The sequence below is a fragment of the Typopeltis vanoorti genome, chromosome 25, assembly GCF_054136105.1.
Source record: "Typopeltis vanoorti isolate ZY-2024b chromosome 25, IOZ_Tvanoo_1.0, whole genome shotgun sequence".
In the NCBI taxonomy this organism is placed as follows: domain Eukaryota; kingdom Metazoa; phylum Arthropoda; class Arachnida; order Uropygi; family Thelyphonidae; genus Typopeltis; species Typopeltis vanoorti.
Window position 1 is genome coordinate 50,579,521 of NC_143573.1, and position 24,743 is coordinate 50,604,263.

Sequence of the window (24,743 nt, forward strand, 5' to 3'; positions counted from 1 at the left end):
AGATCTGATAATGTTGGAGTCCTAACAAGTAACAGACTGATTTGGAGGAAAATTGTAGATTTTCTGGTCTCTGATTTCGTTCTTTCAACTTTTTACTCTCCTCTCTAAAAAAGAACCCACATTCTTATCCCATTCTCCACATTGATGGACCAAAACAACTCTTAAACAGGTTGATTTGAAATTATATTATAATTTCTTAAACAGCTTTCACTACTAGTGCATTTCCCTCTGAATGTCTGTGCCAGCATGCACTAGCTTCAAACAGCCATTTGGCTCAGTACCGCTCTCCTTGTAAGGGTAGGATAAAACAGTTTGTAAAATATATTTCCAGGTTGGAAAAATAGTTTTATTTTATAGTTCCAGTATTTGTTGATCAAAGTTTAGTGCAGTTTCTTGAACTTTAAGACTGTTAACTTTGTGTGTTGTTTTTGTTGCCATTATGAAATACTGCCCAAGTTATTCATATTTTATACCATTACTCTTTAAATTACAAGTACAAATTTTATAAAATGATTTATTAACAACTTTTTATTCTCATTATGTAAATGAAGATAAGTGAATTTAATTATAACAATAAGTTAAATTTCATTATAGAATATTAAAAGAAAACTGCATGCTACAGTAAATAAATGGAAGGAGGATGAAGAAATATGTTTAATTATCTCAATTTCTTTCCAATTTTTTTTTAATGACTGCTAAATACATAACTATCTAATATATATAAAAAAAATGTGGCATATCTGAATGAAAGTCATGAGGTAATCCACATAGGAAATTCTGCTGCAAATCAAGATGGCTGAATCCATATTGGTGGCCACTAATTAATTGCTAAACTGTGTAGTAAAAATTGGTTGTTGGTGGCTTTCTCCATGGTTTTTAAGAGAATTGAAGCGAGAGCAATAGGATGATAATTTATTAATGATTTGTATGTCATTCCCCCTTTTTTGGGGGAAGAGGGACTTGAATATAAGTGTATTCTTTGATATATATATGGTTGGTTCTGGATGAGTAGGATGGATTGAAAATGGAATGAATGTTGAGTCTGGAATTTTGAATGCAATTTGAGATATGCCATAAATGGCAGAAGACTTGGTGGTAGTTCCAGAATGTTCAGAATTCTTCTGTTCTCTTTCTTACAAAATACTAGAAAAGGATGGGAGGAGCTAGGAGAGACTATGTATTGCACATCACCAGCCCTTTTAAAATGATTATTTAGACCTGTGTGTCAGTTATACATATTTTATTATTATTATTATTATCATTTCATGACACCTCCAAGGAGTCCAAAAGACTTATCAAGGGAGGGCACCTACTCAATATTATTTTATAGGCTTAATGGTTTATACAGCATAATTAATAAAAGAAGTAAGTACTTTATTGCTTATATTCCTCTAATTATGAGGCAATTTCAAGATTAGAACAATTACAGTATGATTGCAGAAACATGTAATCAATGAATAAGAGGTGTGAAATATTAGGTTTCTGGTTTCTATCAGAATATCAGAACATAGAGTGTAGTTGAAGGCAGCCTTGTTTTCCCTTTGGTATGAGATGATAGCATCCAACAATTTCGGAAGTATTTTGTATCCAAATTTGTTTTAATTTGGAATGTTCTGTAAAGATGAAATTATTAGGATGGATTGATCTTGCATGCTTGCTTCTGAAATTCAGGAGCAAGCATGCAAGATCTACTGCCATTGAAAATGAAAGACTACTCTGAGAATCGGCTGTGCTTTACGTGACACTCATAATTTCTTGCCGACAAATAAGTTTGGGTGCAAGAAACTCCCAGATACCTAGAAAAAATATTTCCTCTGCCAAAAGCAATAACAAAACTACCATTGACTGCATCTTCTGGGTGCAGCCAGGGCACTAAGACATCAGCTGAGTTATTTTTAATTTGATTCATTGTATTGCTTTGTACATACTGTTATGTTTGATGGATCTAACTTCCTCCATTGTGTTATGATAAGCAATTAAATGAAAGCAATAAATTATATTATTATTGTTCTTTGACATGTTTTTTTTTAACTTATTTTGAAAAATTCATTGTTTTACATCATTTCAGTTCTAAATAACTGCTTTCAAAGCCAAGAAGATAGCACTTGCCTTCTAGCTTTAAGACCTTTGTATTATTTAAAATAATAATAATAATAATTGGAATATACCTTTTAATGAGTTTCATGAAAATCCATTTAATAAATTATATGCAATATGAAACAAAGGTAAAAACATGTATAAACATGTATATTTTTAAAAGAGAAAGTTAGTGTGATCTATTTCAATGTTCAAAATAAATTCAAGCCTTTTAAAACTATTAGATATTATTTATAGTTTCTTACTTTCTGTTACTTGACTTAGAACTATGGTTTTATTCATCTTTATGAAAATTTCTGCTAAATAAAATCATTCCAGTGGAAATATTTACAGTATTTTGTTATCTGAAAACAGTACATCTGTGTACATTTTATTCTCAGTAACACAAACCTTTATAAACTTTTCAACATTAGGTCATGATAAATTTTTTATTCCTGTGATAATGTCTATTTTATTATATTTTAGTGATGACATCTGCATCCTATCAGCAACCGGAACTGCTGCTGTATTAAATATTCCTGAAGAAGATAATATTCTGAATACAGGAGTAGGTACATGTCCAACAGTCTCATTTAAACCACCTCTTCCACCAGCAACAAGTGAAAAAAAAGAGAGAGAGTGTGAAACCAAAGATAAAGATAATGTACATGACAGACCACTTAGAGTAGATACCAATTTATGTCATCAGAGTGGACTTCCTCTTGGGTAAATAGTAAAGAAACTTAAATTTTTTTTCAATAATCAAACCAGATTTTGTTTTTACAGTCATGCATATAGATTTTATACTTTTTTGTATTTTATTTTATTTATTTTTTTAAACTCCATTTCTGGTACTCTTTATATAAAAAATAAATATAAAATTTCTTTACATCTGTTAAAATATGCTTGTTGTTTATTAATTAGAATTGGCATTCTATTAGTTATTTTAAAACTTGGGCATGATAATCCCAGTATCATACTAAACATATACAATTAAATCTCAACACAATGTAGTATATATTTCTTATAAATCTCCATCAGATTGCCATATAAATGATGTATAAAGTTTCTGTATACCATTTTTAAATTTAGTATACTTTTCAATGACAAGATGGCTTCTTTATTTATGCTATAATTACTGTAGTCCAATAGCTTTTAAATTGCAAGAACATGGGGTGATAGTGATGAGAAAATGTTACTACTTTTGGTTATGAAATGAAGAATAAAAACAATTAAAACAAACAAAAAAAAAAACACGAAAAAGAAAAGTCTTGTTAATTTACCATAGTAGTAGTATACCTTGAGCACTGAGAATGTTAGATCAGAACTTTATAAAAAAAAAAAAAAAAAAAAAACCTTTATTGCTATGTATAAAAAGTAAAAGATTTTTTTTCATTGTAATCTAGCTATTTTTTAATACTTTTTGCAATCACTTAGCAATTTAGCAAGTTAGCAATCACTTATCAAAATTGAGAATAAAAACTGCTGAAAATAAAAATAACAGTAGTTTTATTCATCTCGTCATCCTTTTATAGATGCATTTTGCAACATGTGTAAACACCTGTCAGATTCATTTAGTCTGTTTATGTATAAGTAAGCAAGTTATTCTAGAACAGTGACTGGATGGATTTTATTAAAATTTTTTATTTTGAAATCCTTACAATTTTTTTTTTTTTTTTTTTTTTTTTTACCCAATTCTTATTTCAGTTAAACCATTTGTAGAAGCACACAGGAATAAAATTATTTTTATTATTATTATTTTGAAATTATTTATTATAATAACTCACTATGTCTGGATAGAATTTAATATTTGGGATACATCAAATGAAGCCCATGCCATTTTTTTGAAAAAAAAATTTGACAGATTGATTCAAACTAAAATTACTAATTCTGTATTGTCGAAATGGAATTTAATGAAATTTGGCATTTAGGATCTTTATAAAAATTTGTAGAATGTTTCCAGTTTTTGTTTCAGGTTGAAATATAGGTGCCAAAAATAGTATATGTTCAGCTATTGTGATAATGAATGATGCCATTATACAAGAAAGCTATTAGTAAAAACACTTTTTTATGCTTGTCTGCAATTATTTACTTAGGTGTATATGCATGTACATGTAGACTCAGCAGGCTTTTATGGTCAAGTAAATTAGCTTTTTTGTAATTGAGCAAGGATATGAAAGGATTGTGAAAGAAGAATGAGAAAGTGAAAATCGTTAGTCTGTTACTGAAATATGATAACACTGAATTAAGAAGAAAGGCTATGGTACAAATGATTCAATGCTCAGGCTGTGTAGAAAGAATGGGTGTGAGTTTATGGATACCCAGAGCGAATTTGAAGAGAGAATGGATTTATATAAGAGGGATGATATGCACCTGAATGTGTTTGGTATCAGAAGACCGGAGAAATTATTGGTATGAGACCTAATATAGAAAGTCACAAGAACTAAATTGTGGTGGGAGGAATAGTGAGAATCTGTGTAAGAATGACTAAGATATGCAATGGTGTTAATGATATGAATGTTCTTCATCATGGAGGTACAATTAAGTACAATTGACCATATTTTTACAATACACATACTAGGCAAAAAATACATAGAACTTAACAAAATAATCTGTCACAACTTTTTAGACCTTCAAAAAGCTTTTGACTCAATATGGCACGAGGCATTATGGAAAATTTTAGAACATTATGGTATTGACAACAAAATCATTAGGATTATTAAATCTCTTTATTCCTCATCTGATACGAGAATTGAAATTAAAAATTACAGCAGTGAACCATTCCTGGCAGAACGGGGGATAGGACAGGGATGCATCTTGTCCCTCTTCTTTTTAATTGTTTTCTGGAATATGTCATAGATGAAGCTCTTTATGAATATGACACTGGAATAGTAGTTGGCAGACTAAGAATAAATAACTTACGTTTGCTGACGATATTGATCTTCTTGCAGAAAGTGAAGAAGAATTACAAGAGATAACCAGCCGTGTTTTCGGAACATTAAAAAAATATGGATTATACATAAACCTACAAAAAACAAAAACAATGATAACTTCAAAATCAGACATTGAATTCTTAAAGATACAAATTGGCAATAAACAAATTGAGAATGTAAAGAAGTTCACTTATCTAGGTAGCGTGTTGAGTCAAGATGATCGTTCAAAAACCGACATTAAATACCGAATTGCTAAGGCAACCATGGCTCTAAGAAGTTAAAACCATTGTGGGGAGATAACAGAATAGCAATCACAACCAGACTAAGACTAATAGACACCTTGGTGAATTCTATCCTCTTGTATGGTTGTGAGGCCTGGACTTTATTGAAGGAAGATGAGAGGAGACGCCTGTCTTTCAAAATGAAAACTTACAGAAGACTTTTGAGAATTCCCTATACCACTCACGAAACCAATGAAAATGTCCGAAAACTGATTGATTCAATAGATGGGAGAAAAAGGGAAAATATTCTGACAGTCATCAGAAGAAGACAAATGAAATGGTTTGGACATGTGGAGAGGGCTAATGGCATTCAAAAGCAAGCACTAGAAGGAATCATTCCGAGATCAAGGGTTAGGGGCTGACCTCGATTAAAATGGACTGATAACATAAAAAAATTGGACAAATTCCTCCCTTTCTCAACTGACATCAAGAACAAGAGACTGAGACGACTGGTGGAGGCTAGCAAAGAATATCACCTACCAGCCATGAATGACCCAACGGTTCATTTAGGACTACGGGAGAAGAAGAAATCATGGAGGTGATTATGAGAAAAGGATGATTGTGTACTTGTCTGGTTTGTTATTAAGGATGTGCAGTGATATCCTTATAAGTGAAGCATTAGATATGAACAGCGATATGAAAGTTATTCAACTGGTTCATGCAGACTACAGAGGAGAGTATACAAAAAAAAAAAAAAAAAAGCCTGGAGTTAACTTATTGTGTTTGTACACAAATGACAGGAGTATCAGGAACAAAGGAGTAGAGTTTTTGTTGCCTTAGTGAATATGTTTGAGCCTCAGATTTGTAGACATTAGTGATACCTGGCTCTCTCAGGAAGATATACTAACCAGAGTCAAGAGTGAAGGGTACAGTATTTTAGGAAAGATAGACAAGAAAGGAGAGGAGAGAAGATGCTGCTAATGATATCAATGATTTGAGTGCATTTTGGGTAGGAAGAATGACCACAATACTAGTAACAATTTTCCATGTAGCAGTGAGTTGGAAGCTGAGGTAGATTCTAACAAGGTCAGATACTTAGTAAGGCATTTTTACACCTGGTGGATCAGTTGTTGGTGATGATGAAATGCTTAAGCAAATCAACTTGATGGGTGGTAAATGATTAATCATCTCCCTAATGCCTACTTTAGTTATCTCAATTATATCAGGCTGTACTGATACTGACCAGGGAAGTAACTAAGTATATGGATAATCCATTCAGAACTAATACCTCTGTTATCTCCAACCACATCCCACCTGATTGTAATAATTATACAGCAGAGTTACATGCCATTTAGCTTGCACTTGTTCATATAAAAGAAAACTGTTTTTGGTAGTAGTTTTCTTTTATATGAAAGAAATTATTATTTTATATAATTTCTGTATAAATTATTTTATATAATTTATACAGACTCATTGAGCTCTTTACAAGCTATCTCCTCTCCTATGCATAATCCACATCTAGTACTTTATGAGGTGTTACAACTGTTTCACAAAATGAAAATCCATAATTTTGATGTTCATTGTGCTGGATTCCCAGCCACATTGAAATTAAGGGTAATGAGGCTGCAAATGCAGCTGCTCAATCAGCTCAAACTTTCTTCACGTACTGTTTGACAGTACCATATATAGACTACAGACAGTTTATACGATCAAAGCTAATTGCTCAATGGCAGTCATCATGGCAGGAAGCATTAACGAACAAATTATATGACATTAAACCTGAAATCAAGCATTGGCATTCTAGTCAGCGAATAAAGAGAAAATAGGAAGTTGTTCTCACTAGGCTCTGCATAGGTCACAGTCATCTTACACATTCTTATTTACTGAGAGCTAATGACCCTCCCATGTGTGAAAAATGCAATACACATCTCACTATTTATTATGTACCGGTAGAGTACCAGCATTCACTTTGCATGAGAGAGGAAGGAAATTTTTCCCTATCTGACCAGACCATATACACTCAGGCGGATGCTGACAGACTTGGGCAGATTGTACGATGTTTTTAATTTTTTACAAAGAATTAATTTATGCAAACACATTTGACTGTAATTTTGTTTATATGTAAATACTGTATTGCTTCACTTAACTTTTGGACGTATATAGTACAAAGTATGTAGTGATGTATATGTGCAAGAGTTGAGTATTAATGTATATATTATTCATTAGGTTAATTTCTGACCAATCATGTATTTCTGTAGCCTTGTGTTACCTTGTTGTAATTTTGTTAATATGTAAATACCACACTGCTAAACTTAATTTTTATGCATACATAATGTATAATAATTCTTTAATTGTATGTATTACTGTAATAACATTTGTTGTAATCTTATATGTAGATACTGCATTCCTCCTTGGCTTGGTGTTGTACATGCATTTTGTTCATTAACTTATATTGTTGTCTAATTATGTACTGCCTTTAATGCTATAGTAATTTTGTTTATATGTAGATACTGCATTGCTCAGCTTAACTTTTGTGCATACATATTATTTACTAATTTATTTTTGACTAATTATATATTGCTGTAGGACACCTTGTATAATAAATTTAGTTTAATCCTTTATCCAAGTGTGTGCAAACAAAGTTTGCACCTGAAAGTATCTTCAGGACTGGAGTAAAGTGGTACAACACCGGGCAACTCCTTGCAAAGGTGGAGCAAGCTACCAACACTCCTATCTCAGTATCTCCCTTAATGCATAACATTATACATATCCACAAGGAGATGTGTTTTGCATTATGGGAGATACTGAGATAGGAGTGTTGGTATCTTGCTCCACCTTTGCAAGGAATTGCCCGGTGTTGTACCACTTTACCCCAGTCCTGAAGATGCTTTCAGGTGCAAACTTTGTTTGCACACACTTGGATAAAGGATTAAACTAAATTTATTATAGTCTGACCAAGTGAAAAATAAACTTTTGACACCTTGTATAATTGTGTAACCTTGTAATTTTGTTTATATGTAGATACCACATTGCCAAATTTTATTTTTATGCATTCTTGTTTTGTAATAATTCCTTTTTGTCTATTTATGTATAGCTGTAAAAACATCTGTTATAATTTTAACTATATGTAGATACTGCATTCCTTGGCTTGTATTGTTGACAATTTTTGTACTACTACTATAACCTTTAACCTTGTGTGTTGCTGTGCCCTCTGCAGATGCTGCTTTGTGGAACCTAATTTTTGGACAGGCATATTGTTTACAATTTTCTTTAACTGCTTATAACCTTATAAGTTGTAACCTTAGTATGGCACAGTATGACCTTTGTAGTTTTTGTGCCAAATAAACTATATTCCAAACCAATCCTTCTGGGTGGCAGAGGAGTTTATTGTTGATGGCTTTCTTCATCATTTTCAATAGAAATGAGATGTGTACAGTGTGATGATAGTTCAGACTTTTTATCTCCTTTGGAATGGCTTGGATATGGGTTTCTGTACTATATGGTAAGTGACAGATTAGTATGGAGGATAGTAAAGGCAATACAAGATTAGAGTTAGTTCAGGTGCACAAATTTTAAGAAAAACTTAGGAAGTATATTGTCAAATCCAGAAGACCTCTTAGTATCCATACTATTCAGGATTAGCCTTGTCTTTGGATGATGTTACAATGATACCATTTCTGTGTATGAGAGAGATGTGGAAACATGAATAGAAAGTTGTGTCTGATGACCTTTGTGAAGAAGGCGTGACTGCCATTTAAGCAGAAAGCAAGTTAAAAGTTTGATTTACCTATAGTCTGTTTGCGATTGCCCATCAAATAGATTTTTGGAGATTTGATTTCAAGACACTTGCGACATACATTTCTTGGATAATCTTGGCATACTTTTTGGAAAAGCAAGAGTTGGACAGTGGTTTGGGGTTTTAGGTGGAATGAGAATGAAGGCCATCATTCCATTAAGAATTGTTAAAAAAAAAAAAAAAATAAGCTAATGTCTTTTTATTCCCTTATAGGGATTTTTTATTAAGATTTGTTGGCAATTCTTATTTATGGAGCAGGTGATAAGCGAAAACAGTAGTTTTAGAACTGTTTTGATGCCAAGACTACCTAATAATTATTAGGTATTCTGGTGCACAGATGGAAAATTAGTGTATAAATGTTACTGATAGCAAATATCTCTCCACCTCTTCTGGCTGGATTGGTAGAATTGGAGAATGGACATCATTCTGAGTTGCTAAATGTTGAAATCTCCATGGAAGCTGACCTCTCTTTTTGATTATCTGTATTGTAGATGATCAATCCTCACAGATAAGTAATGGAAAAGATAGAGTGGTTGTCAGAATTTTGATAGAGGCAGAAAATGAATGTAACTAAATGGAGCAAGAAAATTTTGATAGAATTTGATTCCTTACAACAATCTCCATCACACAGCTCATACTGTGCCTTAAACACACTCAAATTATCTTCAGACACCACACTCTCAGGCAAAGCATTCCAATCATTCACAACTCTGCAGCTTCCAATTCCAATCATTCACAACTCACAACCTTATACAGCTTCCAGGGATGACCTGTTGTTCTCCCCTGATCTCTCACCATTTTCTGTAAAACCACTTCAACATTGATTCTATAACGATCCCTTACTAACTTGTAGGTCTCTATCATATCTCTCCTATCCACTAGACTCTATAGATTGCATTTTCTCAACCTTTCCTCATATTCAACATTTCAGTGATCAGAAAGTACCTTAGTCAGTTGCCTCTGGACCCTTTCCAACATCTCTTCATCCTTTTAAAAATCACGTGACCAAATCTGTGCACAATAGTCCATGTGCATCCTAATCAGAGCCTTATACAATGGAAAAAGAATTTCCTTACAAGTCAGTTTCCTCTGCATTATTCCCAGAATTCGTTGTGTCATTCTCACAATTTGGCAATGCGTCCTCTAAATTTTAGATCCTTATCCACCCTCACCTCAAGATCTATTATTTCCTCTGCCTCCAACAATATATCCTTACCAAGAGTAAATTCTACATCACATCTTTGTTTCCTAAAATTTAAAACCTTACATTATGCAACATTGAACTGGTATTCCCACTCTATTGCCATTCCCTCAAGGTACACCACTAGTGACTTTCCTCTTCCTGGATATTGCTTCCTCCTTACACAACTTGATAACTATCAGATAGGATAGCCAATCTGCAATCCAGCACACTAATCTAATATCCAACCCCATCTGCTCTAGTTTGACTATCAACTTATCATGCAGTAATCTATCCTTTAATCCAAGTATATCACTGTGTATCTCTCTCCTCTGTCTAATGAAACCATCACTGTAATAAGTAAGTAGATTACTGAAGCATGATCTCCCTTTAGCAAATCTATGCTCTCCATCAAAGATGATACCATTGTTAATTTAGTTTAATTTTTTATCCAAGTGTAAGCAAACAAAGTTTGCACCTGAAGTATTTTCAGGACTGAGGCAACTCATGGTAAAGGCAGACCAAGCTCTCATCACTACTTGTTTTAGTATCTCCCATAATGCAAAGCACATCTCCTTGCAGGCATGTATAATGCTATGCATTAAGGGAAGGGCCACTACCCAGACTGGTTTCGACCTTTATTGAGGTCTCGTCAGTGGGAGCTAGACCCAGAAGTGGTGATACTAAGGTGGAAGCAATGGAGAAGTCATATTTACCTATATGAGTTGCCAAAAGGTGTCTCACCTTATTATTAAATTACAGACAAGTAGCAATGAGAGCTTGGTCCACGTTTACCATGAGTTGCCTCAGTCCTAAAGATACTTCAGGTGCAAACTTTGTTTGCTTACACTTGGATAAAGGATTAAACTACATTTATTATAGTCTAACCAAGTGGGAAAAAACTTCCAACATCTTTCTCTAAATCCAGGGTAATTTAATAATAAGGTGAGACACCTTTTGGCAACTCATATTGGTAAATATGACTACTCCATTGCTTCCACCTTAGTATCACCACCTCTGGGTCTGGCTCCCACTGATGAGACCTCAATAAAGGTCAAAACCGGTCTGGGTAGCGGCCCTTCCCTTAATGCATAGCATTATTCATGTCTGCAAGGAGATGTGCTTTGCATTATGGGAGATACTAAGATAAGTAGTGATGAGAACTTGATCCACCTTTACCACGAGTTGCCTCAGTCCTGAAGATACTTCAGGTGCAAACTTTGTTTGCTTACACTTGGATAAAGGATTAAACTAAATTTATTATAGTCTAACGAAGTGGGAAAAACTTCCAACATGATACCATTGTTGTCAAATCAATTCTGGATCCTGGTTCTCACCAGCCTCTCCAACACTTTAACCACAATATTTGACATACAGATAGACCTATAATTCGATGCTCGAGTTACTATCACTTCCATTATGAAGCAGCACAATGTTGCCCTCCTTCCACTCCTTTGGAACTCGACCCAGTGCAAGACTCATATTAAAAATATATGTGAAGGCAGATGACAACTGCCGAGCACATTCCTTCAAAATACATTGTGATTGCCAGCCTGGCTGACCGAGTGGTTAGAGTATCCACTTTCCAGCCCAAAGGCTGTGGGTTCAAATCCTGCCATGGACATGGATGTTTGTGATTGTCTGTGGAAATACTAGTGGTAGTGGCTGGCTGTAGAGGACGTTGGTGTATTTGCGGTTAGTTGTAGTTGGTGGATTGAGTAGTGGAGACAGAGAGACGTAGAGTAGGTGTCCTCCCTCGATGAGTCTTTGGACTCCCTATAGGTGTCATATAATAATAATATGTTATCAAGTTCCACAGCTTTATTAACATCAAGTTTGCTCAATCCCCATACTCCTCTTGCTCACTTACATTCAGCCTCTCCTCCTCATCATCAACTGCTCTCAAACTCTTCATGGTGTCACATTCACAAGAATGAAAGACGTTTATGAACTGCTCATTAAGTATCTCAACTGTATCCTCTGCAGCAGTTGTTCTTATACCATTTTTTTTTTGCTGAATACATATCAAAAGAACTCTCTAGAGTTTTTTTTTGGCTTCATTAGCTAACTGCTTCTTATACTTCACTTTTGCTACCCTTACTAACCAGGTCACCCTCTTTGCCTGTTCTTTGTAATCCTCATGGAATTAGCTATTACTACTACTCTGATGCTGCCTCAATAATGCCTTTTTCCTCTGTATCACTTGCTTAATCTCTTCATTCATCCATTTCACACCTACCTTATTTAATCTTCTGATTCTTGGAATACATTTAGACATTGCTTCTACTAGACAATTCTTGAATATCCCCCAAGCTGCACTGATCTTTTAGCTAACTCCTCCTTCCATGCTACACATGTTAGCTGTCTCCTGAGCTCCTCATAATTACCACCTTGTAGTTCCATGTATTCCCTTTTCTCACACTGCTGGCAACCACGCGGGTAATCACTTCATGGTCACTCTCACCGACTGATGAGTGATTTTGACCCCTCATTTATAATTACATCCTCTGATTAGATGATCAAATCCAAGACCCTCAATCCTTGTATATCCTCTGTTAAATACTGCCTGAGGTAGTTGTCCCTCAAAAATTCAAGTAACTTGTTTTCCTTTACTTTCAGTTGCTATCTCGTCATCCCAATCTATATTGCCATAATTAAAATTTCCCATAATGATCACCCTTTTCTTATTTGCTTGGCTAATTTGATTATACATTTCATGGTGACTACCATCCACATTACCAGGTCCATAACAACATCCAACTGTAAGTATTTCATTCTATTCACCTCTATCTCACACCATACTGCCTCAAAACCATCCTTATTCATCTTAGAACCTTCTTCAAATTCAACTGTTTTCCCTTAATTCCAGGTCATCTCCCCCTTTCCTTTTTGTCTACACATTCATTCACATCCTATTGGAGCATCAACTTTTCTCACATTTTGTTCCTCTGTCCATCTCGAGCCTCCCTGTTTGTCTTGCACACTTATTCTCTCATTCACTATACTCATGCTACTCACTTCTGCATTCATAGCCACTTCATTCATACTCTCCTGCTCTTTCACATCGTTTCTTACTTGATCAGATTCATTCTCTGCACTCATTTCTCTATCTTCCATCAGCAGTCTCTCCAAATGACTCGCACCAAAACCATTCAAATGTAGTCCGTCACTCTTATACAGTTCAATTTATTCTTCATACTCATTTCGTGCATTAACCTCCCAACTGGCCAGTGTGGATGAAATATTCAACACTCCCTAGCTTTTTTCATGGATCAAAACTTCGTCGGCATTCTACCTTTTATCATGCCATTACCTTCCTCCGCCGTTAATCTCGTTACGGCTATTCCATAGCCATTAGTGGATTAACTGTTGCTGAGTGACCTTTGTGTCCCCTCCCTCTGTCTTTACGTCTATTGTGTTGCTTAGAATTTCATTTACTGTCCTAAGTTATTTGACCTATCTTGCCTCTAAAATGATTTATTGTATCTCTTCCTAAAAAATTGAAACGAATTTCACATATGCGAAAAAAATCAATCCTGAAATGACCACTGATCAGCTTTTGCAATGAATCTATTTAGTGATAGTAAATTTGGTGTATTTTATTCTACAAATCAGTGCACCAGAAGAGTTGCACTGATTGTTCTTTCACTTTACTTATAATAATTGAATAATTTTTTTTCGAATTTTCAAATTTTCAAATGTTTGCTTTGAAAATATTATGTAAAATATTTTTATTTTTAAATAACATTTTTATTGAAATAAATATATCCTTTTTCTTTCGTTTCTAGCCAAATAGCATTATATGGATCATCACATTTCAGATTTAGATACGATTTTTTGTTATTCATAAAGACAAAATAAAAAAAAAAATGTTAAAATGCTAAATTGCATTACTCGGTTTCCGATCGTGTCTTTTTGGTATCAAAAATTTATATCCAATGATATTTTAGCAGTGATTCTTCGCCTTCGTCATTTATTTATTTATTTGTATTATGCATATTACGATAATATCTAGTGCATAACCTCGTAGATATGTTGAAAATATAATGTGAAAAATATCATATACGGAATGATTCAACATTTTTGCTCATTTTGAAGATTTTCTAATGCAACCCCCCCCCCCCTCCTTATTCTCTCCTGGAACTCAATTGCATAACTACTCTAAATTTCTATACAGGTTTGAAAGCTTTTCTAGACAGCATTCAAAATCAATTACTTCATTTTACCATTTTGACAATAGATATACAGCAAGCAGATCGTATCGTGAAGCTTCTAAATCTGTTCTATTTATTTGCAATCTAAAACCAGCTGTTCTACTGTCCGCTGAAATTATGTGAAATTTTAGAAATAATATGGTATATTTTCACCATGCAAAATTGTTTATATGCATACCACACAAAAGAAAGTTCAGTAGTATTATTTGTGTTTGTTTTTCTTTAAAAAAATCTAAATATTACTACTTCTGCTGCTGGAAGCTATTTCTGAAATAATCTACGTCTTGTAAATACTTGGTAATATCCTCTTAGCTGGAGGAAAAGTTGAAGGCTTATTACTCTCAGTGCTATTGAGAAGAAAGGGGAGAACACTAAAGTGCCTCAGGCTGCAGTGCAGAATATGTCGAGAATGTCTTGTTTCCTTTTCGATTGTTGATTACCTATATCCTAACAGAAATACTGATATTTTGTTTACATGCTTATACATTATTTATGCCAAAATAATTGCTTAATTTATAATGATCAGTTTCACTTATATTATCAAAAATTAGAAATTAAATCATACAATTATCTTGAAAAAGAGGATTTGAATTATTTTCAAAGAAAAGGTGCATATGCGTTTCATAATCTTCTTTTTTTGGGGGGGGGGTATAGACCTAATCAATCTGTGGATAATATTTCAGATAATTTATTTCATAAATCGTTCGCAAGACAGCTGTTACAAACGTAAATCACTTGGGGAACATACCCATTCATTTTAGTGTAAAATAGTAGCAAAGGTTCAGTTACTTTAGATATGTAATCTTAGAAGAAAATGTTATGTCTGCTGAGATTAGAATCTTATGTGAATAATTTTTCTGACATGATTTCTCTATTCGTTATAATGTAACCAATTTCCAGATTTTTTCCCTCCTGCAGACTTCATGTTATATGCAGTGATTTCTTCTTTGTACTACAAGAAAAAAAATCAGATAATAGGAGAAAAATATGTAGTATTTTCTTTTCCACTGGCTGAATTTACAATGTTCTTTCTTTGTGTTTTGAAGAGAAAGTGCAAATGACTTTTTTCTTACTATTTTTGCCATTATAACATCTCATATAATTATAAGAGTGACATTTTACCGTTTTTCTCCCACACGAGAAACAGAAATAAGGTAGTAATAATATTGTTGATTCTGCTAAACTTCATTGTAGCAGAAATTTTTATTACAAAACTTTGTAATATATATATATCTCCGAAACAAGAAATTTGGAACCCATATCACATCAATGTTGAGTGTTGGCAAGGTGAAAATGTTCCCGTTATTATTTATATATTTCATTTACTAACTAGGGGGGGGCTATGCCCAACCCCCCGTGTTCCGGTATGGTAGGCCAGTTCTCTTCAATTGTGATAACTCGAAAGGGAGTTCCGCCCCTGAATTCTGATGACTCGAATTTTGAAGACTCGACACTCAGGGTAGCCCCTGAGTTTCAAAACGTTTCGAAAAACATGACATAAAAAGGCCTATCATTATATATATATATATATATAGGGTAGATTTTATTTCATTATTTTTTATTGTTTTGATGAATTACTTTACCTGGAATACTCTTTCCAGTTTCTCTATGTCATAAAAAGAACTTAAAAATTAGCCTTTAGGATGATAAAGAAACAGTGCATTCGGGTATCCCTCTATCAATATTTGTAGTCCTGAAAAGGACTGTTTTGATGGTCTTGAAAACAAACATTTTTTATTTCATACTGTTCAGAATTTAAAATTCTTGAACAGCGTGGAACACCTTGAAGCAAGGGTAAACACACAAAGCAGTTTTACACTCAGGGCACCAGATTTTTGTTTCCTTTCTGATATTTTTTTTATTACATACATAATATTTGCGTGCAGGTTTTTTTTTAATTAGCCGTTGGTGGTAGATTTTCGGGATAATGGTTGGAGTTAGCAGCGTTCACCCTCAGATGTCTGGCAGGATTTCCTGTTTTTCTGCTTGCTGAAGAAGGCGCATGTGCATGCAGCAATGCTTTCGCAATTTCTATTCTGTATTCTAGATATGTTATGGTAGACAAACATTTTTTCTTGTACAGGAGGAAACTGTTCCAAATAACAAAATCCAATACATGTCCAAACACTTTTTTGTAATATTTTTATGCTGTTTCCTCATTACAGAGTAGAATGATAGCTGCTGATTGCACCTGTCGACTCCACCCATAGTGTCGTTGTATGCACACACAGCAATAGGTTTTTCTTTCTTCAAACCATGCTTCTCCACGGATTCCATTGATGGATTGTGCAGGGAAGACAGCAGAAAAACATATTTTTTGTCTTTCCAACGTAGTGCAAAGACTTTCCCTCGCTGATAAGTTCGGATTTCCCCTTTCGATAGCTTTCCTGAAGCCAGATCTGGAGGCATATCTCACCGTTTTGCATTTACAGTACCATAACTATCTGTACGATGCTGTAAAAGCAAATCAGCGAGTTCAGGACACATATATAGTAATTATCCATTATAATGCAGTAACCTTTCCCCCAGTAAAGGGTCTAGTAACTGCATTACTGCACACATCGACAAGGGGAGATCCGAATATTTATCATGCTCGATTACAGTTTGCTTTCCCGTATAAGGTTTGAAATCCCAAAGATATTCACTTTCCGATTCGCAAAGCATAAAAAATTTTACTCCATACTTCACTTTCTTTTTGGGAATATACTGCTTACATTTCAGTCTACCTTTGAATGGCATAAGGCTTTCATCGATACTCAAGTCTCTCTCAGGAATGTAGAGTGATCTACATTTCTGATGGATTTTCATCAGAAAATCATAAATTTTGTTGAGGACTGGGCAAGAATGTGTTGCCTGATCGTATTCCTCATTATTCTGAAAATGCAAATACTTCATGATGAGACTGAATTGTTTTTCAGTCATAACATCGCGAAACATTGGCGTGTTCAGAATCCAGTCTGTAGACCAATACATTTCGAGAGCGGGCTTTCGAAATGTATTTCGAAACTTCGGGTTTTCCACTTTCTTTATTCTGATATTGCATTTGAAGGATGACAGTGATTTTAAATATTAATTTCACTTATATCCGAATATCACATAATTTCCTGATTTATAATAATCAGGAAATATGTATATTGTCTGATTTATAATTTGCTAATTTATAATAATCACCACTTAGTTTCAGTATCGAAAACTTAAAGTTATGTGGAACAATTACTAGAGAAAAATAACGAATTAAATAAAAACTGTACCTATGTTTCATAACAGTTTTCGGGTGTGTTGATAGTAATGCAACGGGGGAGGGGGGGTTAAACTATCAGAGGCGAAATAAAGTTCAATTCTATTGTAAAAATATGGAAATGAAATTTCACATTTGATATACATATTTTGAATGATAAAAATAAGCAAATGTATTGCTTACTTTAAAAATTGCAGAATAAAATATCTGAATTATGCAGAAAATATAAATTTAAATCATAACTGTTAATTTCATTTTGTAATGACCAATTATACAAGGAAACCAAGAAAGTGAAAGTACAGATTACTATACAGCATGAAGAAAAAATTTAGTAATATGATTAAAGAATTTCATGTTATTCTCTATAAAGCAAAGTTGCTCAAGCATGTCCTAAAGGAAATCTGTGAAGTATTATTCGATTTCGATGTTTTTGTACAAAAATAAAAATAATATAATCTGGAACGTCGGCAGCTGGTTTTCTTTCCTTTTTTTAAAAGAATATTCCAAATAATTATCGTGAATTAATTTCTTCGAGAACAAAGAAAAATCTTTTGTCTAGTAAGCGATTAGAAAAAAATTAGCGCAAAAAAATAAAAAATTAAATTGGTTCTCCAAGGTAAGGCAATATTTAAGTGAAGAAATTATGCAAGACCTTTATTTTGTCCAGAAATTAAAATTGTATTGTACAATAAAAAGAGAAAACAAAAATATAAATAATTTCTCTATTTTTAGTCTATCTTATATAACTAAAATCCAGTTAACCAGCATGGAACAAGAAAGACCGTTTCTTGTTATAGGCAACTGAGAGGCAGCTACAAACGGGAGATAATCCGATTAACCGTTCTCTTCTGCGTGAGGGTTTATCACACCTTCTAATGGACATGACAGTCAAATTGCACTTCTTATCCAGATTCTTTAAACAGGTGGGCTGAAACATATCCAGATTTAGTTGGACGTCTATAGACGTCCTAGCCGGTAGCGAGGTTAACAAACTGCACTCCCATCTCCTCGCACATTTCTGCTAACATATCATTCACAATCTTTTCTGCCTCATTTCATTACTGTCATACTTGTGCAACACACTGACTACCTTTCCTATGAAACTATTATCTTTTATTCTTCTCAACAATCTCCCGATATCCAGTCTGACATGTTCTTTGTTCCCAGTAAAGTCATTTGTCCCTATTACCACTACCAACTCTTTTGCTCACTTACTTTTCATATCCAATCACTCAATCACTCTATTCATTCTACCTCCAGGGAAAACAGATTCTGTGCATCCTCTCATCCACCACACTTGTAATAATTGTGAATCCCCATACAACGCACACTCGCAGGTTTTTTGTTACTTCTTTCATACTGATATTCATGTTTTCATCATTTTCACTCTTCATATGTTGAATTCTCTTAACTTCACTCCTCATCCATTTCATCTCTTGCCTCATCTTAACCAACTCAACTTTCTAATCTTGCATCATATTTTCACTCTGATTCACTCAATTTTGTTGCCAACCATACACGCTTGTTCACAGTCAATGCTACCTGCCACCTTATGTTTAATTGCACTCTGTTTTTCAACTACACTATATTCATATTGCATTCGTCTTTCTTACCATCGACTGTTAAGTTTATTGGATCACTTGTTTGCTTTTTCAAAACATTTTGCCATTTTTTTTTTGCTGCTCTTTTACACTGTTCCTCTTTTCTATCAGATGAGCACTCATTTTCCTCCTTGTGGAGAGGAGGAGAATGAGTACCCATTCTCACTACTAACACTTGCAGTTACCAATACGTTACCACTCAAGTGGTCCTCATTCAGCTCGCACTTTGCACACACACCCTCCTTCCATCTGCCTTAAATATCCTTAATTTATCTACATAATTGAATGAATACATCCAGCACACCTCACATTTCACGAAATGTGAAATGAAATCAAAATTAAATTCCTGCAAAGACGAAGCTGTTGCCATCTTTCCTTCGTAGGTTACTATACTAAGCTCTGAATTTGACGATTCCATAAACAAACTTCAACAAACAAACCCACACACTAAAAACACTGCAAGCACACAACTTTTACATCAACTGCAGTCCATCACTCTTATACAGTTCAATTTATCATAAACTCATAAACTCACACTTATTTACAATTTATTATTCCAAAAAGCTTGTCTGAAACAAGAGCCTTCTTTACACACCCTGCTACTTCTCATCATGACACATTTTGATCCACAGTGCTAATAGAATTATTTTTGTTGACTTGCATGGTTGATTAGTATTAGCATGTTTGCATTAGAGTGATCATAGTCCTCTTGCTGTCACCCTAACTATCTGATGGGGGTGAGAGAAAATACTGTGTCCTGCAGAAATTTCATGTTTGCATTTTGGCAGATGCATTCCATATCATATTAGCTGGCCTGGTTGGTCGAGTGGTTAGTGTCGCTCTCCAACCAAAAGGCCGTGGATTCAAATCTCGCCGTGGGCATGGATGTTTGTGATCATCTGTGAAAATACTAGTGGTGGTGGTAGTGGGCGGTAGATGGCATTGGTGTAGATGATGATGGTGGTTGATGATTGAGACAGAGAGCTGTAGGTGCCCTCCCTTGATGAGTTTGGACTCCCTGGAGGTGTCATGTAATAATAATAATAGCGGTTCTTTAATTGTATCCAGATCTGTATGGGGGGGCAGGAACAATGTGTTTCTTTTAGGATATATATTAGAAAATAATAATGAATGAGAATGCTATATTTGGTTGGTATACTTGAATTACTCAAAGGTGTAAATATGTGAATCATCATCAATAAGCCATGTGAGAATGGGAAATGTAAAGGAAAGAACAAGTGTGAGTAGAAATAATTTTATTACTGGCAAATGAATTATTAATAATTAACATTTATGATATGTATGTCTTGTAAGTTGCTGGGTGGAATGATTAGCATATGATCCTATAAATTCCAGACATGCATGAGTGAATTTATGATGGTTTAATTAAAAAAAAAAAGAACTTACAAGGAGAGGAAAGAGATTTGTTTGCAAAATAGGGTGGCAGAAAAGTAGCGAAGGGGGTTGAAAAAAATCATAACTTTTTGAAATTCAGTGTTGTTCTAATTTTTCTTTTCAGAGCTTGTGAAGTACATCTGGGAGATTCAGTGTGGAACGTTACACCATTATGCAACGAACCAAAATCATAGAGCTTTATTTTGAACATCATCGTCTAATAATCCAGACCCAACGAGCCAATCACCATCATTTTAATGCGTGAAATACACCTCTGAATCGACAATCCGACACTTGGTGGTGCATTCGGCAGCAAGGTGCAGTGCGAGATCTGCCAAGATCTGGAAGACCACTTTCTGCCCCGAAGTGACTTAACTGTAACCGGTGAGCAATATCACGATATGATCAACAATTTTTTAAGACCAGCTCTTGCTGATACTCTAGAGATGTGGTTCCAACAGGATGGGGCCACTGCATGCACTGCTCGAGCCACGATAGGGGTCTTAAGGGAGATTTTTGGAAAATTTCTAATTTAGAAATTCTGCATTCAGTTGGCCTGCTCGTTCTTCAGATTTAATGGCCCCTGACTTTTTCTTTTGGGGACATCTTAAGGAGAGAGTGTATGTGAATAAACCCAGAACCACAGAGCAGCTCAAGAAGAACATTCAAGCTGCAATACGGGAATTAATGCCAGATACTCTGACATGCGTAATGGAAAATGTTCTCAGAAGAGCCCAACTTTGTGATGCTGAAAATGGTGGTCACTTACAGGACATAGTCTTCCATACTAGCTCATAAAATTCTCTGTGGATTATATGTTACTGTTTTGAAGAGAAATAAATTCAAAACTTACAATTTAAAAATTATCATTATTGTAAATCCCTTCACTAATTTTTCCCCACCCTGTATAAATAATAATAAACAGCCACTTACTTTATACATTTGCTAGTTCAGTAAATAACTATGGCTAGTGGCTAATCCAATGAACTAATAATGTTGATAAGATTGATTCGTTTAGGTATGGCAGTGTTGGATTCTGAATGAAGAGAAATTTAAATTATTAATACTCTCTTCAGAATCCAACATAATCCGCCATGGCATAGGCTACATTTGTAAATATTATTTAATGTAAATCACTTATTTATAAATTAATATTCATATAACTACCTATAAGTTGATTTAATATTTAATTATTTAATAAGGAATGTGTACTAATAAAGAAAAAAAACTCTGTATTAAAATATTATTAAGTTATTTTATTTATTCCTATGTTTATATTATAGGAGTTTGTATTCAACATTTAACTGCGTATTAATTGAAATGTAAATTTTTTATTTTGTTCCTGTTTGTAGAAGTTTAGCGTTATGCAATACCTCAATTTTATTATATTTTGTTTGGTTATCATGGAAACGTATGTAAGTGAGCGAGCACGTTTTGGAACACCACGTGAGGAGATTTTATTGAAAAGAGTTTTAGAAAGAAATCACGAGAATAATTTAGGTGGGAAGAATGGATATAAAAAGGGAAGAACGCTGAAAATATGGAGAGATTAGATAAATTAAGAGAGAGAGAGAAAGGAGAGGATTGGCATTAGGTTGGAATTGGAGCATTCGGCATTCGGGAATCACAGTGCGATAATAGCGAGTCGGCAAGTCACTCAAGCAGCTAAATAAAGTCTACTAGTCGAGAGGTGGTTAGCTAATAAGTTGTAGAATAACAATTATAGCTACGGAAGACAGCTGAGTGACTACTAAATAGACTAGCAATACTTGAGTTGAGATTTAATTTCAGGGCTGACCTGTCGAGGACACACATAATCTTGAAATAAAGCACGGAGTTACTAGAGTAGTAGAGGCTGTAAAATTGAAGTTTACCATTAGCTGTGTTTAGAATTGTAGCGCCTAAAGAATTATTTGAATGCAGGAGGAATGAACAACTGTGCATATAAAACCTCAAGTTAAGAATTATTGTGTGTTGCCTTATTTCATGAGAGATCAGTAGTACTTTATGCAACAACATTTGTTTATGTGTATTGTGACCGATGATTAATTCAGTTATTGCTTAGAAGATTTATTTAATGAGTGCCGTATACTGTTTAAGTGTTTACAGTTATAAAAGATGTTTGTGTATAAGTTGATGAAGATAGAAGATTATCGGTAAGATTATTCCAACCTTTAATATTTCTATACAGAGAAGTGTGTGAGTTTCATCCTAGAATTTCCCTATACTAACAGTAACTATTGGTGAAAATTAGCTGAAGTGTAAATTTAAAAGTGTTTGTTTGTGAGGAGGTGTTACTGCAATTTTTGTCGTATTTGGAACTTAAAGAACTGTGAGAAGACTGTATTAGAGATAACATCTGAGTTTGTATGACAGTATTATCAGAAAGGCTGAAGTATTTATAATAACTTATTTAATATTTTGATCTTAAGTGTATAATTTGTGATTATAAGATTAAAATGTTTGTTTTTGTTAATCAAAAGTTGTATTTTGCCTGAATCTCTTTTACTGCACCATTCATAAAATATTCGAACCAAAGCGGGTGAATTAAGTAAGTCAGATATACTCGGCCAGTATATATAATAACAACATATTAAGGAGAGATAGTTGAGAGTTGGTTTTTCTTCATTTTCTTGAACTAATTCAGATATAAAGTGGAGCAGTCTTTAAATATAAATTTTCTCTATATTTGAATTAGAAACCAACTAGCAACTTATTATTTTGTTTAAGAACATCATAGTGACTAACATGTCGGATCCAAGGTATAGATTGAGACGAAGTAGGATCCAATAGCAGGAACATATGTGGAATGATGGAACAGCAAATTATCTTGTAAAATTTGTTGCTTGTTATGTTTATTTATTTCTCTGTTTTATATGTATTTTGCTTCCTTTTCTAAGATTTTTTTTTTTGTTTACTGAGAATCAGTACAATTTATGCAGTACATTATCATCAAATTCCTGCCATGTACCCTCAAGGGGTGTACAGGATATGACAGTACTACATGAAAAAAATTACATCATTACTAACTTCCTGTCTACAATTTTCCTCCAAATCAGTCTGTTACTTGTCAAGACTCCAACATTTTCAGATCTTATATTTCTATCGTCTAAGGCACTTTGTACCGTATCAATCCACCTATATCTTGGTCTTCCTCTGGGTCATTTTCCTGCCAACCTGGCAGAGAACACTTGTTTTGCTAATCTTTCCTCTCCCATTCTATTTAAGTGACCATACCACCTGAGATTAGCTCTGCTAATGCATTCCTGGATGCTGACAATGTCAAGTTCTTTCCTAATATCCTCATTTTTAATATGATATTGCCATTGATGCCATCTGTTCATGCCTCTAATCTTTCTCAGGACTCTCATATCTGCGGTCTCTAGTCTTTGGTCAAGTGTTTTACTTTTGACCCAGCTCTCAGATCCATAAGTTAAAACTGGTTTGAACACTGTCTTGTATACAGCTAATTTAGTGTTCCGACTAATTTCTTTCTTATTCCATATGAATTTATTCAATTGACTTCCTACCATACCAGCTTTGCTGATTCTGTTGTCTATTTCTATATTTAATTTACCATCTTCAGTAAAAATCATGCCTAAGTAGCTGAAATGTTTTACTTGTTCCACAGGTTCTCCATTCGCAACACAGTTGACATTTTCAATGATTTTGCCTATTTTCATTGTCTTTGTCTTTTTATTGCTGACCTTCATACCATATCTATTACAACAGCTATTCAATTTAGTCAGAGAATCTTGCAGACTTGTAGCGGATTTATTTAGAAGTATAACATCATCTGCATAAAGCAAAGAGCTGACATTAACATCTCCAATTTTGATATCAGGTTTAATACCACATTCCTTCATAATGTGATCCATATAGATAATGAATAAAAGAGGGGATAATGTACATCCTTGTCTCCCACCAGATTTAACATTAAACCATCTTCCTGTACTTCCCTCAATTCTAACTGCTGACTTACAACTCAAATAAAGACTAAGTATTGCTTGATATAATGCACCACTGACACCATAATAATTGCAGCATATTGAATAGCTTCTCTCTTGGCACCTTGTCATATGCCTTTTC

At 34.1% G+C, this 24,743-nt stretch overlaps 1 protein-coding gene across 3 annotated transcripts in view; it reads left to right on the forward strand.

The window, feature by feature from the left end:
• Positions 1 to 24,743, forward strand: part of LOC150092739 (C2 domain-containing protein 5) — a 615,319-nt gene that overhangs the window by 234,807 nt on the left and 355,769 nt on the right. For all 3 annotated transcript variants that reach the window (XM_090414825.1, XM_090414826.1, XM_090414824.1), the window contains exon 14: positions 2,563 to 2,802. In XM_090414825.1, coding sequence (XP_090270951.1) covers positions 2,563 to 2,802 — 240 coding nt within the window. The remainder of the gene's footprint in view (positions 1 to 2,562; positions 2,803 to 24,743) is intronic.